This window comes from Notamacropus eugenii, chromosome 6 (genome assembly GCF_028372415.1).
Source record: "Notamacropus eugenii isolate mMacEug1 chromosome 6, mMacEug1.pri_v2, whole genome shotgun sequence".
Taxonomy (NCBI): domain Eukaryota; kingdom Metazoa; phylum Chordata; class Mammalia; order Diprotodontia; family Macropodidae; genus Notamacropus; species Notamacropus eugenii.
Genome location: NC_092877.1, coordinates 209,092,299 through 209,109,828, shown reverse-complemented (window position 1 = coordinate 209,109,828; position 17,530 = coordinate 209,092,299). Strand labels below are relative to the sequence as shown.

The 17,530-nt window shown below is 36.5% G+C and overlaps 1 protein-coding gene across 5 annotated transcripts in view; it reads right to left on the bottom strand.

Moving 5' to 3' along the window:
- TUBGCP3 (tubulin gamma complex component 3) overlaps nt 1–17,530 on the bottom strand; it is a 146,982-nt gene that overhangs the window by 82,064 nt on the left and 47,388 nt on the right. For all 5 annotated transcript variants that reach the window (XM_072621944.1, XM_072621948.1, XM_072621946.1 and 2 more), the window contains 3 exons: nt 14,848–14,925; nt 13,886–14,103; nt 5,089–5,261 (listed from right to left, as the gene is read on the bottom strand). In XM_072621944.1, the coding sequence (XP_072478045.1) occupies nt 5,089–5,261; nt 13,886–14,103; nt 14,848–14,925 (469 nt within the window). The remainder of the gene's footprint in view (nt 1–5,088; nt 5,262–13,885; nt 14,104–14,847; nt 14,926–17,530) is intronic.

Genomic DNA, 17,530 nt, shown 5'->3' with positions numbered 1-17,530 from the left:
CTCAGATTCAATACAATGACTGGGACCCCAGTGCTTCTAGGAGCTAGTACGTAGGCCCCAGAGAAGAGGTGATAAGCTATGTCTGTAAACAATCATTTTTTTTCTTTGTGGCAAAGGAGAGATATTTTGGTGTAGCATATATCAGGAAATGAGAGTGCTGTAAAAGGCAAAAGGCATCAATAAAACTTTTTTTTTAAGTTATGTCTTTCAAGTTTTAAAGATGTCAAAAGGTGAGAATAATCAATGTTGGAGAAGCTGAGAACAGGCAAATGAATGTACTGTTGGTGGAACTGTGAATTATCCAACCATTTCAAAAAGTACCTTGCAATTATGCTAAGGTAAAGACACAAGCTAAAGATAAAAAATGTTCATAGGCTTTGACCCAGAGATCTGATTGTTTGGTACAAAACTCCAGAAGTCAAAGACAGAAAGGCCCCATGAATACCACCACATGATATCCCACTTCGGGCAATAATAAAGAACTGGAAAGAAGGGCATTACACTTTCCTCTCACTGTACCCATCCTAGAGTGCCATCCCCTTTTACCTGATTCCTGGCATCCTTCAAGACTCAACTCAAATCTCACCTTCTGCAAGAGGCCTTTCTTTGTCACCTTCTCCCAACCCTCACTGCTACTGACTTCCATGGGAAATTACCTATTCACACAGTGTGCATGTGTGTGTGTGTGGAGAGAGGGAAAGAGAGAGAAAGAGAGAAAGAGAGAGAGAGAGAGAGAGAGAGAGAGAGAGAGAGAGAGAGAGAGAGAGACTGACAAGCTGTCTCACCACCCAGTCCTCCCTGAAGTACCATGTTTGTGTCTTTCCCCAGTATTTAGTTCAGTGTCTGACACACAGCATGGACTTCATAAATGCTTACTGATTAAGGAAGGAGGAGAGGGCTGCAGTTAGGTAAAGAACCAAAAAGGAAAGAACAGAAGTGACGCTATCATTCTATTGGAAAAGAGGAAGTTCAAATAAAGAGCAGAACTGCTGCTCACGGTAGATAGGAAACTGTTAACACAAGGTAAAAGAACCTTCTGACCTCTTGTGTGCTTCCATTCTTCTCTTGCCAAGCTGAACACCATTAGGCCTGGAAAGATCAAGTCAAACATAGCTAGCTGCCACAGAGTGGAAACTGAAGATAAGTAAGGGGACAAAGGAATGCCTAACGGCCCTCAAGTCACAAAACACAAATCCAAGGTTTTTAGCAGAATAAAAGATTAAAAGTAAACTATAAGATGCTCTTACGCTCCATTAAGGCATCATACCAAGCTATGGATATGCTAACTATGCTGTACTCTACCTTGGTTAGGGGTTTCTGGTGTTACATTTTAGGAATTTGATTGACAAACTAAGCAGCATACAAAAGAAAGAAAACAGAATTTGCAAGGAAGAAAATTTAGGCTTGATATAAGGAAAATCTTCCTAAGAACTGGAAATGGGTTGCCTCGGGGCATCGTGGGTCCCCATCACTATAGGTCTTCAACAAAAGTAAGGAGTACAAGAAATAAGTTGTTGTAGAATGGATTCTTATTCAGATCTCTGATGAACTGTATGGCTTCTAAAACCTCTTCTTTTGCTAAGATACAGTAATTCTATGAAAAGTACACAAAATATAAGACAACAAAAAGGTCTGCAGTTCTTATCAACGCAATGACAAATGTACCACTTAACTCGGAGAAACGATGGCCTTAAAAATGCCAAATGAGACAAGGCGAGTACGGGAACTTATTTGGCGACATCATTAACATGTAAGCACATTTTTATGTTCCAGGTTTTTTTTAATTGTTCGATGAAGGGGAGGGCGATGAGAGAAAGAGCTAATATTTGTAAAGCAAACAGATTAATGAATAAAAGTGAATGAATAATTTTTAAAGGCTAGAGTCCTAGAAAAAAACAGTAGCAAAAACTAAAAGCAAAAATGAAAAAAAGATTACCTAAATGACAGAAATGTCAGTCCCAGTAGGGGAAAACAACCTCAAACTCTCATGAGTCTACATAAGACATGAGACTGGAATGACAGAGACAGAATATAAAAATATTGGCAAATATTCTCATTTGACTAAACAATAAAGGCAATAAACTTGGAAGAAAATGTCCAAAGTAGCAAAAAAAAAAAAACCAACACAAGAAATTAAAAAGTCATTTAACCTGGCATTCTAACTTTTTTGATTTAAAAATCACACCAGGAAAGGAAAATTCCATGAACCATCTATCTGTACCTTATAGCTGGCACAATGAAAGACACTTAGGATAAGGACCCTTTCAAAAACCAATTATTATGCACTAGGTGCTAGGAATACAGAAAAAACTAAAACAGCCTCCTAGCTAGGAGAGACAAAATGCACATAAAGGTATATACAGGTAGGATGTGATACCTGAGTTGAGTTTTGAAGGAAAATCTTAGAATTCTAAGATGTAAAGGTGAGAGGAAAATTCACTCAGCATATGAACAGACAGTGTAAAGACATGGAGACAGGAAATTAAATGTCATGTTAAACGTGAGCAAGAGTAAAGTCAGTTTGGTTGGACCACAATGTGAGAGAAAGAGAATAAGAAGGCTAGAAAGTTAAGTTGTGGCCAGGATTTGAAGGGCTTTAAAGGCCAAAGAAGTTCATACTGGGTCCTAGAAATAATGAGGAGCCAATAGAGTTTACTAAAGTGTAGAGGCAGGAGATTCCTTTAACTAACTACAGGAATCATGTACTGAAATAGTTCCTGTACTTTAGAAAAATCACTTTGGCAATCATACAAAGTACAACATGAGGAAAGACTTGAGGCAATTAGGAGGTTGTTGCAATAGCTGTAGAAGAAAGCAAATGAGTTAATGATTCAGCAGACCAAGAGACAGGACAGTAGTGGCTGAGTGAATGAAAAGAAGGGGACAGAGATGAGGTATCATGGGAGTAGAAATAATAACATCTGACATTTACTGGATATGTGGAGTGAGTGAGAGTAAGGGGGTAAGAATGGCACCAAGGCTATGAACTAAAGTAGTCACTATTCCCTAAAAATAAATAAGGAAGTTTAAAAAACAAAAAGGTATGTTTGAGAGAGTAAGGACATTTGAGAGAGTGAGAATAATGAGCTCTGTTTTTAACATTTTGAGTCTGAAACACAAGATAGCCAAAATCTGACAGGCAGTCAGTGATGTGGGAATGGCACTGAGGTCTTATGTTGATCTGGAAGATTTAGAGCTCTGAATCCTTCTGAACCACTCTCCAGGTTTGATCTATTTGAACCTGCCATTTCATTCAGGAAGAAAGAAAGCTGAGATGTAACCAACAGTTCTTGGAGCTTGGTATGAAACAGAAGGAAGAAGTAACAAGACCTACCCACCACCTTTGTTAAAAATTCCCTCCTCTATATTCCATAGTCTGGGAGTATGCCATCTCACTTCAGAATACAACTTCACTGCCCCTTATCCAAAGCAGCAGATAAGAAAGTACAGACATCAGCATTATATTTAAAACACATCATAAAATGTATCACTGATCTGGTACTTGGAAATCTTCTGGCCCAGCCTTGGTTAAAAGACTTGCCCAAGGTCAAAGAGGTAGTTGGGGGCTATACTGGTTCAAGAACACAAGTCTCTTGAATCAACATTCAGTGCTCTTTCCATCATACAGTCCTCAAAATAGTGCTGAGACTCTAGTTGGGAGCCTTACCAAAACACTGGCATTGGGAAGACCATTCATGCAATAAAGATTTATGGTTATACGATTATACAGGCTCTAAGACAGCAACAAGGGCCAGAGTCTCTCTAATTTCTTTAAGTCTCCTCTTACACTTACTCTATGCTCAAGTTAACATGAATTGCCTGTCAAGCCCTATATGTTTCCTGCCCTTTCCTACATCTGGACTTTCGTCACACTATTCTGTCCCTATGAGTAGCATGCCTTCCCTTCCAAGGGTTGAAATCTCATCCATGCTCTTCAAAAGACAGCTAAATGCTGCCCTCTTTTCCATGAAGCTTTCTTGGAAACTCTCAATGGATCACGGTCTTTCCAACTTTATACCTAACCTATACTTTGTGTACTCCTTTCTTATGAACTCCCATGACTTTTCTTAATAATAGTGTCAAAGAGTTTGGTGTAGTAGAAATTGCTGAGTTTGCAGTAAGGAGTTCTTGGTTCCTATCCCAAATCTGATCAAGTCTTCATGGTGATTCTGTTTTTCTGCTAGAACCACTCATGAAATGTCATAAAAAGTGTTTAAAGGCTGCAATTATCCTTGAAATATTTAATATATTTTATGTACATCTGCTTTATTTGTGTGCTAGGATCATGTATTTTCTACTCTTTCAATCTCTTTCGGCACCTAGCACAGTACTCTGCACACAGGTGTTTAATATAAGATGGTTAAATGATTAAGTGGGAGCTAGAATAAGAAGCAAAGTGGGCAGAGTAGCCTGAAAGCTAAGAGATCTTATAGTCAAGGGGCAATTTGCATACAAACAGACTTTGTAATTACCATAATTCCTGAGGCTGAAGCCAAAGTCAGGGTCCAGGATATTAGGCCAAATTAAGGACATGAGCAAGGTTTTTATCTGAGAAGGTGGGTTATTTTCAGAATTCAGAAGGCAAAGCCGAACAAGAAGGCACAGACAACAAGTAACAGAGTCTGAGCATTTAGGTAAAGATCTGAGTTTAAATTTCAAATACTGCAAGAGGAAATAGGTAAGGAATGGAGTTCAGACTGGGAGAATGGGAAAAGTTCTGGATCTTCAAATCCAGAAAAAAGTAAAACAGTGGCAAAGTGTGATTGTGGATTGTGTGAGCTTGTGGCAGATAAAGGACAGCAGATCAGGAAAGGATTCTTATAGGTGCTAGTGATTTTTCAAAACAGGGTTAGGTTCTCTGAATCCTCAAATTTCTGAATGGCACACTATACCCTTACATTCCAAACAATTCCAAGTAATACCTGGGGGATTCTCATGGTCGAAAGGTTAGTCTCTGAGAAACTTACATTCCATTCATTTTTCTACTTTTAATGTCACCACATTTATGATTTAGTAATGATTGGCACCACCATGATCTAGCAATTCCTTGCAGATTTAGAAAAATTATAGTAATATATCCTTACTCACCACTTGTATCTGCATCTCTTCTTAATCTAGTCATATTACGAGAAACAGTGTTTGGCAGGCCTTTTGAGGTAGCGGTTTGTAAGGAAGGCTGATTTGCAGTTAATGTCCATGCAAGACGTGACCCCAACTGCTGTCGAAAGCAATCTCCTACTCCTGTGGTTTGATAGGATTGTCTATAAAAATGAAAACACATTTTACACTTACAACTAGCCTACAAATGTACTGAAAAGATAAAATAGGAGGAAAACTCTAAAAAATGATTATAGCTTACTATAGGAAATAAACTTAATTTTTAGATTAATACAATTGACCTAGGACCCAAAGACTGTACAAAATCAACCATTCCAGAGTAGTCCCTAGGATTAAACTTCCTTGGCATTCTTCAAGGTGAAGAACAAGGAGCGGACAGAGCTTTGATGTGATTCCCAGCCTAAGACCAAACCAACCGCCAGTACTAAAGAGTCCTAAACACAAGCTCCATGAGAGAAGAGAATATCTTAATTACCTAAGTATCTTCCTCCGCTAACAGCACAGCACTTTGTCCATATTAGATGCATAGTAAATCAATGCTGAAATAGTGTTCTGATTTTCAGCTACATATTAAATGTTCATCTCATGCACAAAGAATAAGCAGCTATTTATTTACTTTGAAAAGAGAAAGCTATTCTGTCCCTATATGTGAAAATCATATAGCTGATGGACATTTGTCACCTTTGCAATGTACTATACCATTCATTTCTCACTACCACTCCTTTGCCTGTGTTCACATACAGAAAAAAAATAAGAATATGGTGAAGCTATTACTATCTTCTGCCTGTCCAGCACTTAACATGGTGTCTGGCATACAGTAGGCTCTTAAATGCTTACTATCTCAAGTACCTGTTTGAGAAGTTCTGAAATTCTTTTTATTTTTAATTTTCATTCTGAACTTAAAAATTAATTTCCATACACATGAACACAAAAAGAAGACTGAATGAAACCATGATTTTTCTTGCCATAATGCTTTTTAAAATGTATGATAAATTCTATATATGATTTTCAAAATTGCCCTGATTCTGTTTTCTAATTAATTTTACGAACATTCAAAAAAAGATTTCAGTGGTCCTGTTTTTTTAGACATCACTATTGCTAACCCTTATCTCCCCTCCCAAGGGGAAAAAGCTTTTGAGTAAATAAGAATAGCCATGGAAAATGAATTCACACAATGGACACATCTAAAAAGAAGTTTATTTTTCAGCACTTTCTGCACTTCTCTGTGAGGATGTGGATATTTCATCATACATCATCTGACAACATGGTTAGTCATTGCTTTGATCAATTCTTAAGAATTTCATAGTTATTTATTTTTTTTTAACATGTTGCTGAGCTTGTATAAACTGTTCTCCTGGTTCTGGTCACTATTTTGCAAAGGATTTCTAATCCATATTGCATGGGATCCTCTGAAATTATCTCTTTCATCATTTCTTACACTGCACTAAAATTTCATCAAATTAATATGCCAAAATTTGACCATTACTCAATCATCAGAGAGGCAATGTAAGGCGTAACCTCATAAATTCTAGTTCTTTGCTTTATTTTCTTCCTAATATCTTCAGGATGAGGGAGTAGGTTTTTCTTTCAACTATTTCTACCCTGGGATCTTCTCTTTTAACCTCTTCCTCAACCTCCTTTTTTCCCTGTTGAGAGTGTGGGTGTGTGTATATCCAGTTCGGATGAGTGTGAGATTCATGACTGCTCCCCCTATCCCTTTCTTCCATGTTTACATACTCTTCTTCTCACCTACTCCAATGATGGGAATTGGCAGGTTCCACCCAATTCTTTATCACTGCTTTATATATTTGTTGAGGTTTGCAATTTAAATGTTTCTCTTGGCTTCTGTTTTCCATTTACCGTCACTTCTTTCTCCCCTTTTAAAAACCTCAGAACAGAATCACTCCAACACAAGGACCAATATTTCGTATTTAATTAATCCTTAATTAAATACTTAAAGAGTATTTAATATTCTTTAAAGACTTAAAAGGTTATGAAGGGAAACTTGCTTCTTATCTCTGTTTCAGAATAGTAGCACACTACATCAGCATAAAGCACCTTCCAACTGCTCATTTCTAGGGTTCTCTGGACTTCTATTTGCATCTCAAAATACCTACTCAGTTTTTGTGTTTTCATCTTCAATGCTTGAAAATCCTCTATATCATTAAAGATTCATTTTTGCCCCAGTTCCATTTTCAGTTATGCAGGGTAACATATTTAGTTATAAAGCTGAATCTTTAGTCTTACAAAACTCAAAACTTTGGATTCCTCCTCTCATGCTTGCCCTTTCATCCAAATTCACATACTGGTGAATGGAAATTGAAAAAAAATCATCAAAACAGGCTGAGAATGGATTTACACTACATAATCTCACCAGAGCTCACACTGCAACAAAGCAAAGCTAGTCGACACCCCTAATCACATCACCCTCCCACTGACCAGACTGAGAAAAGCCTTCCACAGAATTTGGCATTTTAGCTGAGACTTGAAGGAAGTCAGGGAATTCCAAACCTTTTTATCCCAACTAAAGTATCCCCATGCCACCCCACACTGTCAGCTAAAAAACATATCTCATACTTCCCTGAAAAACAGAGGTCATTTTTTACTGAGAGCCCCATTCCATCATAGTCAACTCATACTCATGCCCTTTGTGTATATACACATCTTCTTACTGCCCTAATAATAATAAAGCTCTTAGAAGTTATATGTTTCATCTTCCCATATAGGAATGTAAGCTCCCCTTCTACTCATCTCATCAAGTATTTTCCCCCACTCTCTTCCTTCAGCTTCCTCTCTTATGAAGAGGTGTACCTTCTCCTTGCCAAGGCAAACACTTCCCTATGTACCCATAGTCCCATCTTCTCCCAGCAGAGTACCTACTTCATCTACCATCCCCAATTTCTAATCTTCAATCTCTCCCTACCTATTGGTTTCTTCCCTAATGCCCACAAACATATCCTTGTCTCTCCTATCCCTGAAAAAACCCTAATTTAATTCAATTATCCCAATACATGCCCTACCCAACTCAGCTAAACTCCTTGACAGAGGCTATTACCTCCACTTCTCCTCTAACTCAATTCTAATTCCTCTGTAGTCTGACTTCTGACTACTTTATTGAACTGAAATTGGTCTCTCCAAAATTGCCAATGTTGTCTTAATTGCCCAAATCTAATGTCCTCTTCTCATTCCTTATCCTTCATCACTCTGTGACCTCTGACAAATTAGATCACTCCCTTTTCTTAGATACTCTCAGCTCTCTAGGTTTTCAGGATATCGCTCTCTTCTAAACACTCTGCCCTTCTGTCTAGATAGTATATCTTTTGATGATATCATCGGCTCCCAAGGATTCAATTTTCTTTACTATGAAGATGACACTGACACCATCAAAAGCTTTTTTATATATCTCAAACTGGATATCTTTAATATATGTGTCAATTCAGCATGTTGAACACACAACTCTTATTTCCCTCAAAACTTCACCTCTTCTGGGGCAGTGAGGTAGCACAGTGGATAGAGTACCAGCCCTGGAATCAAGAGGACCTGACTTCAAATCTGGCCCCAAACACTTACTAGCTGTGTGACAGTGGGCAATTCATTTATCCCTGTTTGCCTCGGTTTCCTCATTTGTAAAATGAGCTGGAAAAGGAAATGGTAAACCACTGTGGTACCTCTGCCAGGGAAGTCACAAAGAATCAGATACAACTGAAAAATAATATACCTATTGTTTAGGTGAAGCATGTTAGGTTGTGCACCAGCCCTTTACTTTAACTCTGTGTGTGCCTTTCTATTTCAAATGTCTCTTGTACACAACCGCTTCGGGTTACATGGGTTAGCTCCTCCCATTCACAACTATGATTACTTTGCATTCAGCCTCCTCACTATGTGCTTGTTTATCCTTCTCTCTCCTCCCACTTCCACTTTGAACCTCTTTGAGCCAAGTCCAATGGAAGTGAGGCTCAAGTACAGAAGCGCTGCCCACCCCCACCCCCACCAGGGGCTGCTCCACTGTAAAAGCTCGTCCTTTTTTATCTATGACAGTTTTCTCCACTCTTCCTCTTTCTCCCAGTGCCTCTGGGGGAGGGCAGAGAGAAGAGAACCATCCCATCATAGTTAAGTCACATCCATGCCCTGTCTACCTGTCTGTCTGTCTACATACAACCTGCTAACTGCCCTAATAATGACAAAGTTCTTAGAAGCTATGTGTATCATCTTCCCATACAGAAATGCAAATAGTTTAACTTCACTGAGTCCTCTTTCTTGTTACTCTTTCTTGTTTACATTGTTACGCTTCTCTTGAGTCTTCTGTTTGAATTTCGAATTTTCTATTCAGCTCTGGTCTTCTCATCAGTCATGCTTCAAAGTCCTCAATTTGATTAAATATCCATTTTTATCCCTGAAGGATTATACTTAGTTTTACTGGGTAAAATTCTTGGTTGTGATCCTAGCTCCTTTGCCTGCTAGACTATCATGTTGTAAGCCCTCTGCTCCTTCAATATGGTAGCTGCTAAATCCTGGGTGATTCTGACTGTGACTCAGTGATATTTGAATGTTTCTTTCAGGCTTCTTGAAATACTGTCTCTTTTGAGCTGGGAACTCTGAATTTGAATATAATATCCCTGGAATTTTCATTTTGTGATCTCTTTCAGGAGCTGACCAGTAGATTCTTTCCATTTCTATTTTACCCTCTGGATCCAAGGTATCAGGGTAATATCCCTTGATAATTTCTTGAAATATGATGTCCAAGCTGTGTTAACCAAAAACAATATCACAAGTCCATGAGACATGCATTGGAACTGGATTTATTAGAAGAAAAAAGGCATATGCATGTGGAAACTCCCTATATCAAGCAGCCTAGCAGTGTAGGGAAAGCCTTGGCATTTAAGTTACAGGGGAAAGGGGAAGTCATAGGGGAGGAGGAAAAGAACTACTCTCCTCCCAAAGGGGAGGAAAAATCACAAATAAGTAAAATGGCAAAAGCAGCCTTCTTTCCCCTTGGGAATGGCCAGACTACAAAGAAAGGATGATCTGCTTATCTACAAGGGTCCTAGATGCAGAAACAGATTCTCAGTCTGGTACAGACTGACTGGCACCTGTCTTGACTCCCAAACACACACACAGAGTCTAGCGTGAGGTACAAGCAAAAAACTGTTGTTTGTTGGGGGAGGGGGGAAAATGAGGATTCCATGTAGGACACATTCAGAGTCTCCTGCATACTTAGGGTTCAGCGTTTTTTGGAAAATATGGGAACTGAAAAAGACAAGGTCAGGGAACCCCTTCACAGTTGTTTCTTTGATCATGGCTTTCAGGCAGTCCAATAATTCTTAAATTATCTCTCATCAATCAATTTTTCAGGTCAGTTGTTTTTCCAATAAGACATTTCATATTATTTTCTATTTTTTTTATTCTGCTGACTTTGTTTTTATCATTTCTTGATGTCTCATAGAGTTATCAGCTTTCATTTGTCCAATTCTAATTTTTAAAAAATTGTTTTCTTCAAGTACAGTTTTGTACCTCTTTTTCCAATTGGACTTTTCAGCTTTGTAAAGAATTCTTTTATTCAGTGAATTTTTGTGCCTCTTTTACATCAGGCCAATTCTGTTTTTTAAGACTATTTTGTCCCTCTTTTACCAAGCAATTAATTCTCTTTTCATGATATTCTTGCAACAGTGTCATTTCTTTTCTCCATTTTTATTCTCCCATTCTTATCTTTCTTTAATACTTCCAGGAATTCTTGTTGGGCTTGGGTGCAATTAACATTTTCCTTTGAGGCTCTGTCTATAGCTGTTTTCCAATTGTTTTCTTTTGAGTTTGTCTTGGTCTTCCCTGATACTGTAACAGGTTTTTTATGGTCAAATTCTTTTTTTGTTATTTACTCATTTTTCCAACCTATTTCTTGACTTTTAACTTTATGTTACAGTTGTGCTCTATGCACCTGGGAGTGGAGTGGCCCTATGCCAGGTTTCAGAATTTTTCATAATGCTATTTTCAGAGCTAGTTCTGAGAGTCTGAAAATTTTCAAAACTTCCAAAGTAGTGGGATGCTGGCAGAGATATGGTCACTGTTCTTGTGGTCTACACTCTGGTCTTTACCCAGGAAGGGTCCCTGTTCTACTGCAACCACAAACCCTAGTGCCCCTCTTTGCCTTGAAACTGATAATAGGGTACCCGCTTCCTTGTGACCAGCCTCCAGCATTCCTCTCCATCCTGAAACTGGTACCCAGCACTGTGTATGGGCAATAGTTGGCAATAAGTGACAACTGAACCCAGTGCCAGGTAAAGGGTTTCCTGTATCTCTTTCTGACCAACTGTCCCACCCCTCTTACCCTCTCAGAGGTGAAAGCTCCCCAAGCTGCTGCTGCTACTGTGATTGTGGATTCTGGTCGGGTTTCCACTCTCTTATCAATAACTTCTCCTGATGAAACCCTAAGTTTTCATAGGCTGTGAAAAATGCTTTACTCTGATCTTTTGTTAGCTCTATGGCTCCAAATTTTGATTTGAGGCATTATTTTTACATTTTTTTGGAAGGAAATATTAAGAGAGTTCAGCTGGGTTGTCTTTAATCCACCATCTTGGCTCTGTCCCCACTGTACTAACTTTCTAATAGTAGGAGAAGAAACAAGTATCTCCTCAAAATCTTAATATTTTCAAAGGGTACTAAGGAAGTTAAATAAGAAAAACAGAGGTGAAGTAGTTCTGTTCTGAGGGTTTTAAGAAGCGTAAGAGAAGGAAGGATAAAAGGAATACACTAGTGCAGAAAGAAGGCAAAAGTGGAAGAAATTTGATATTTCTCATCATTGGGATGAATGAGATACAAAAGTGGAGGAAGAGGTATATAAATGAACTTCACTCTTATCTGAAGTACACAAAAGGGTTGAATGGCATCCTCCACTGGTCACAGTGTTATATTCCAACCATGTACTACTGCTAGAGACTAGGGGCAGCTAGGTGGTGCAGTAGATAGAGCACCAGTGCAGGAGTCAGGAGGATCTGAGTTCAAATCTCACCTCAGACACTTCACAATCACTAGCTATGTGACCTTGGGCAAGTCACTTAACCCCAACTGCCTCATCCTGGGTCATCTCCAGTCATCTTGACGAATATCTGGTCACTGGATTCAGATGGCTCTGGAGGAGAGGTGAGGCTGGTGACCTGCACAGCCCTCCCTCACTCAAAACAGAGTCAAGTGCAAGCCATGTCATCATTTCTCTGATGGCATGGTCTTCTTTGGCAACAAAGGACAAACACAGTATGAAGCTCCTTGAGAGCAGGGACTACCTTTTGCCTTCTTTGTATTTATTCCCAGCATTTAGTGCAGTGCCTAAAGTATAGCATGTATTTAATAAATGTTAACTGACTAGCTTAAAAAAAAGACAAGAACCACCTATATAACTGTGCATGAAAATAATGAAAGAGAAAAAAGCTATTAAATATTTTAATGTTCTCTATTACTTCATGTTCTCATTCTCTAAATTTTTTGGCTAAATAGGGCACCATGTTAAACTGAATGGTTTACTAATGCTTAGTTATTATAATTCCATGCTAAATCAATGTGTGGTCGAAGTGTTACAGATATTTCTTTATAGACCTTTATCCTTCAAAAAGGGCAGAATATTTAGAAACAACATATATACAATTTGCCAAAATTATTACACGAGTAGGGCTGATTCTTGTTTTTAGTAATTATTTCAGGTTTAATGACAATAAAACTTTTGAATCTCATGATATAAGTTCGTGATAACTTTTAATTTGCAATTTTATTCAATTTAATAAACACTGATTTATAAGGAATTAATATCCACTTAGTACCTGAAGAACTATATTGCATTTAGTCTCTACACAAGATTAAAAAACATTAAGTCAGACACTGACCTTATAGAAATTACAGTCTAGTAAAATTACCAAAATATTTCAGTTCACATTTCATTATACCACACAAAAATTTTAAATATTCTGTTATAATGTTATTAAATATTAAGACAAACACAGTAACTATATGAAAACAATTATAAAACATCTTCACACAAATAAAGATAGAGCTAAATAATAAGAGAAACAGTAATTGCTCATGGGTAGGTCAAGCCAATGTAATAAAAATGAAAAGCTAGTCACCTCCAGAGAAAGAACTGATGGAGTCTACATTCAGATCATGGCATACTTTTTTACTTTATTTTTCTTGAGTTCTTTTATCTGTTTTCTTTTGCAACATGGCAAATATGTTTTGCATGATATCATACATGTAATTGATATATATAACATTTTCTTGCCTTGAAAATAGATGGGAGAAGGAGTAAAGGGAGAGAATTCAAAATTCAAAAAAAAAATTTAATGAATGCTAAAATAATTAATAAGTTCCAAAATAAGTTGTAAAAAATTAAATAACAGAAGAAAAAAATATTACTTGGTATCCACAAATAACAATGCTTAACCCTGAGACTTGATACTGCATTAAAAAGAGTACTTGAAAACAATATTTTACTCTCTCCAAAATTATTGATTTTGAAGAATAAACATGATTTTATTTTCTCTTTAATTCACTGCATAGTAACTAGTATTGTTTGGTAAAGTCTGTTTTTAAAATGGATCCTTGAATAATATACATTTTTGTTAGGAAGTAAATCAGTATTCTGAAAACTTCAAACTCGTACAAACTTCCACTTAACATACCCAATGATCTAAAAGTAGCTTAATGTAATAGGACTCTCAAAGACAAGCTGCCTAAATAAAGGAATTTTTGGTTTATCACCAGGAAACCAAAAGTTTGGATTTACCCTGGAAGGAGAGACTGTGGTGTTGGTGTTGGACCATTCAGAGCATACATGCTTATGCTGCTGATCCCACTGCTTCCCATACTGCCAGCACTTTGTGCAGACTGAGCATTCCGATCTTGGTAATTCAGTGGTAGGCTCTGAGGTCTGGCATAATAGTAAGGAGTTGAATGGGCATCTCTTGGTAATGCCTGAGCAAATAGTGTGGCATAACTAGAAACCTTTAAAAAAAAAAAGCAAAATTTAATTAAAAACATAATAATAAGTAATTAACATTTTCTTCAAAATATTTAGTGACAAAATTCAGATTCCCTATATCCTTTCCATTTGTGCACTTGAGTGTTTAGCTTGCTAATAAAGTAAATGAGTTGCTAGTTCAAACTCAAGTAAGCTATACAAAAATTGGTAAAATTTTAACAAGATACTTAAATTCTAGGAATAATTATGTCAAATAGTTGATTATTGGAAACACTTATGGGGGAGAAAGTTTATTATATCAATTTCAAAAAAAAATACAATTTAAATAAGAACTGATTATATGGCACATTAAAAGTTGCAACATATTTCACATACAGTATTTCCTTTGCTCCTGAAAACAAAGCTATTATGTGCTATTATTATTTGTAAAATGAGGAAACTGAAGCTGAAAGAGATCAAGTGACTAGTCAGAATTATACAGCAAGGATTAAAACCTAAATCTTCATGATTCTAAGTCCAGCATTCTATACTTTACTTGTATATCAAATTATAAAGGTAGTTTTGATTTTTTAAAATTGTAAATTTCCAAACTTTTCAAGAACTGACAGTTTTTCTACTTTCTTTTACTACCTTCACTTCTCATTTGTTTACCTCACTTTAAATTTGGTATGATAATCTCCCTTTGCCCTTTCATCACCACCAAGAAAATATCTAATGGCTCTTTTAAAAGACAACAAGAAGCTGGACTAAAATAAAAGAAAATTTACCTTATTTGGTTGCTTTCGTGGATCTTCACTGAGACTAAGCAGGAGGTAGAGTATTGACCATTTATTTTTCAAAACTCCCTGTTGAAGAGAAACAATTAAGCCAATAAAATTTTTTAAAATATCACTTAATGAATCTCCTCATAGTTATACTTTCCTGTAGCTCCAAACTATTACTTTCAAAAACAACTCATATATCCAAATAGATAATAAAATCTCACAAAGCCATTCAGTTCTAAATATTTCAAGTTCTTATTTACCAGAAATGGGAATTATAATTGTTCTGGAGATAATGTCCTTTAAAGATCAGTAATATATACCCTTACAACATTTTCTCTCAAAGCCTTGTAATAAAAATAATTTTTCATTGATCACCATAGCCCTGGAAAAAGAAAAAGTTCCTTTCTATATCTGACAACATTTTTTTAAAAAACAAAAATCAACTTTCTAGCTTACTGGCTGTGTAGAAGGCAAAATGATTCTAATATCTGAACAACATTTTCTTCTCTTTCTAACCACTTCCTTCTTACAGTATACAAATTAATACTTTAAATTTTTTTAGTGTTAGAAACACAATTCCTATACTGTGCTATATCTTGTAAAACAGGGAGGAGTCAAAACATCTCAACTTTAGTTCTGAAGAAGCAGAAAGGTATCATGCAATAAAAAAAGAGCACCAAAATTGGCATCAGAGGACTTTGGCTCAAACCCAAGGCAATGTCTCCTTTTTTATCTAAATTTTATTTTTTATACTAAAACACTCAAAAAAGTGGGCATTTTCATTCATACAGGTGGTCACAAAGAAAGGGTTCTTTGGGAAACCATGAGCCTCTATCGAATCTGTTGCTTTTCTTAAATTATGTAGACAATTCTACACATTACTTTCAAAACTGTCCTATGTATCTACACTTTCTACTAAAATTTTTTTTACTCTTCTGTGCATTTAAAAAAAATTATTACAGAGGCGTCAGTACTGTTAACTCTCTTTCTTCAAATTGCCTCTTTTCCTCCTTTTTCTTCTTCGAGGTTAACTGCAGAAGACAACACTTCTTACTACCAAATCAGTAGGAAAGTGCCTGTAAAGCACCTACCACAGTGCCCTGCATATGCAGACACTATAAATATAGAACTTATTTCTTTCACCTTTCCCATTCGCTATTACTTTCTGCTTGACATTTTCTCCATGTGTCAAATGAGAAGACTGGAACAGGTGATCTCTAACTTCCAGCTATAAACCCTTAATCCTATAATCCTATACAAATATACATTAAATCTCAGGTAAAAAGACTTCTAAAACTTAAAAAAAAAAGCCACCTAGGAGATTACCAGTAGGAAGGAACCACATAAACAAATTAAAAAATTGATTTATAAATATAAACCAGTCTTAAATGTTTTTGTCTTGGATTTATATGCTGCCTTTGTTAAGAGGCATTCCAAACACTGTACTGCAGTCATACGGGCCTTTGTCATATGGATCCAAAAAAAAGGAGAAAGAAAGGGACAAGCACTTTGACATGGCATCTCCCACGTGCCGGACACCAGACTGAACACTTATAAATATCATTTCATTTGGTTCTCACAATAACATTGCAAGTAGCTGCTTTTACAGCGGTTAAGTCACTAGCCCAGCGCTGCAGAGCTGCTAAGTGTCTGAGGCTGGATTTGAACCAGACCTTGCTAATTCCACGAACAACCATCTCTCTACTGTGCCATCAGCTGCTTCAAATTGTAAACAAAAATAAAAATTTATCCAAAAATATTTGGTATTTACAAAAGAATTATAAAAGAATTCAAGTTCTTATTTACCAGAAATTCCTCAATTTACAAAAACGTTTATCAAAGGTTTCCCTTAGAAAGTAAACATTCTTCAAGCATTCAAAATATGGTATGACCTACAAAACATTTAATTTGTATACTAAACTTCAGGATCTCATCCTCTGCTCTTGAAAAGGTTTCCATTAATCCTTAATATTCATAGCTTTTGCAACATCAGAAACCTAGAAATAAGGTAGACACCCACCAACTGGGAAATATCTGAACAAGCTAAGGTAAGAGAATGTAATGGAATATCACTGCACCTATAAGAAACAATGAATGTGTAACACAGAGATGCACGAAAAAACTTACATAAAATGATGCAATATGAAGTAAGCAGAATCAGGAAGACAATATAAAGAATGACAACAATGTAAAGGGAAAGAGCAAAACACACAAAACTATGAAAATAAAATAACCAAATTTGGTCTCATCCTTCAATGAAAAACTGGAGGACTAATTAGGGCTGTGAAACACTATAGATAAGGTAAAGGTTTTCAAAGTGTTGGGTAGTTTTGCTGAATGGTTTTCCTATTTTTTAAAAATTCTTTATTAGAAGAGATGGCTCTATGAGAAGAAGAAAGGACATAGACATATTGGCAAATGCAGCTAATGTAAAAATAAAGCATGTCTATATAAATTTATTTTTAAAAATACATTGGGGCAAAATTCCATAAAGTGACATTTTAAAACTAAAGATCAAGGAAAATATATTGTCAAGGAACAATAAAATAATGCTGCAAATGTTTTCAGACACCACATTTAAAGGAAGAGGTAAACCTTTGTTTGGTGCTTAAAGTATTATTAAAATATTATTTTTTCTAATCAACACCATGATCTCTCTTAATATTCTTGAACTGCCCTGCCCCTA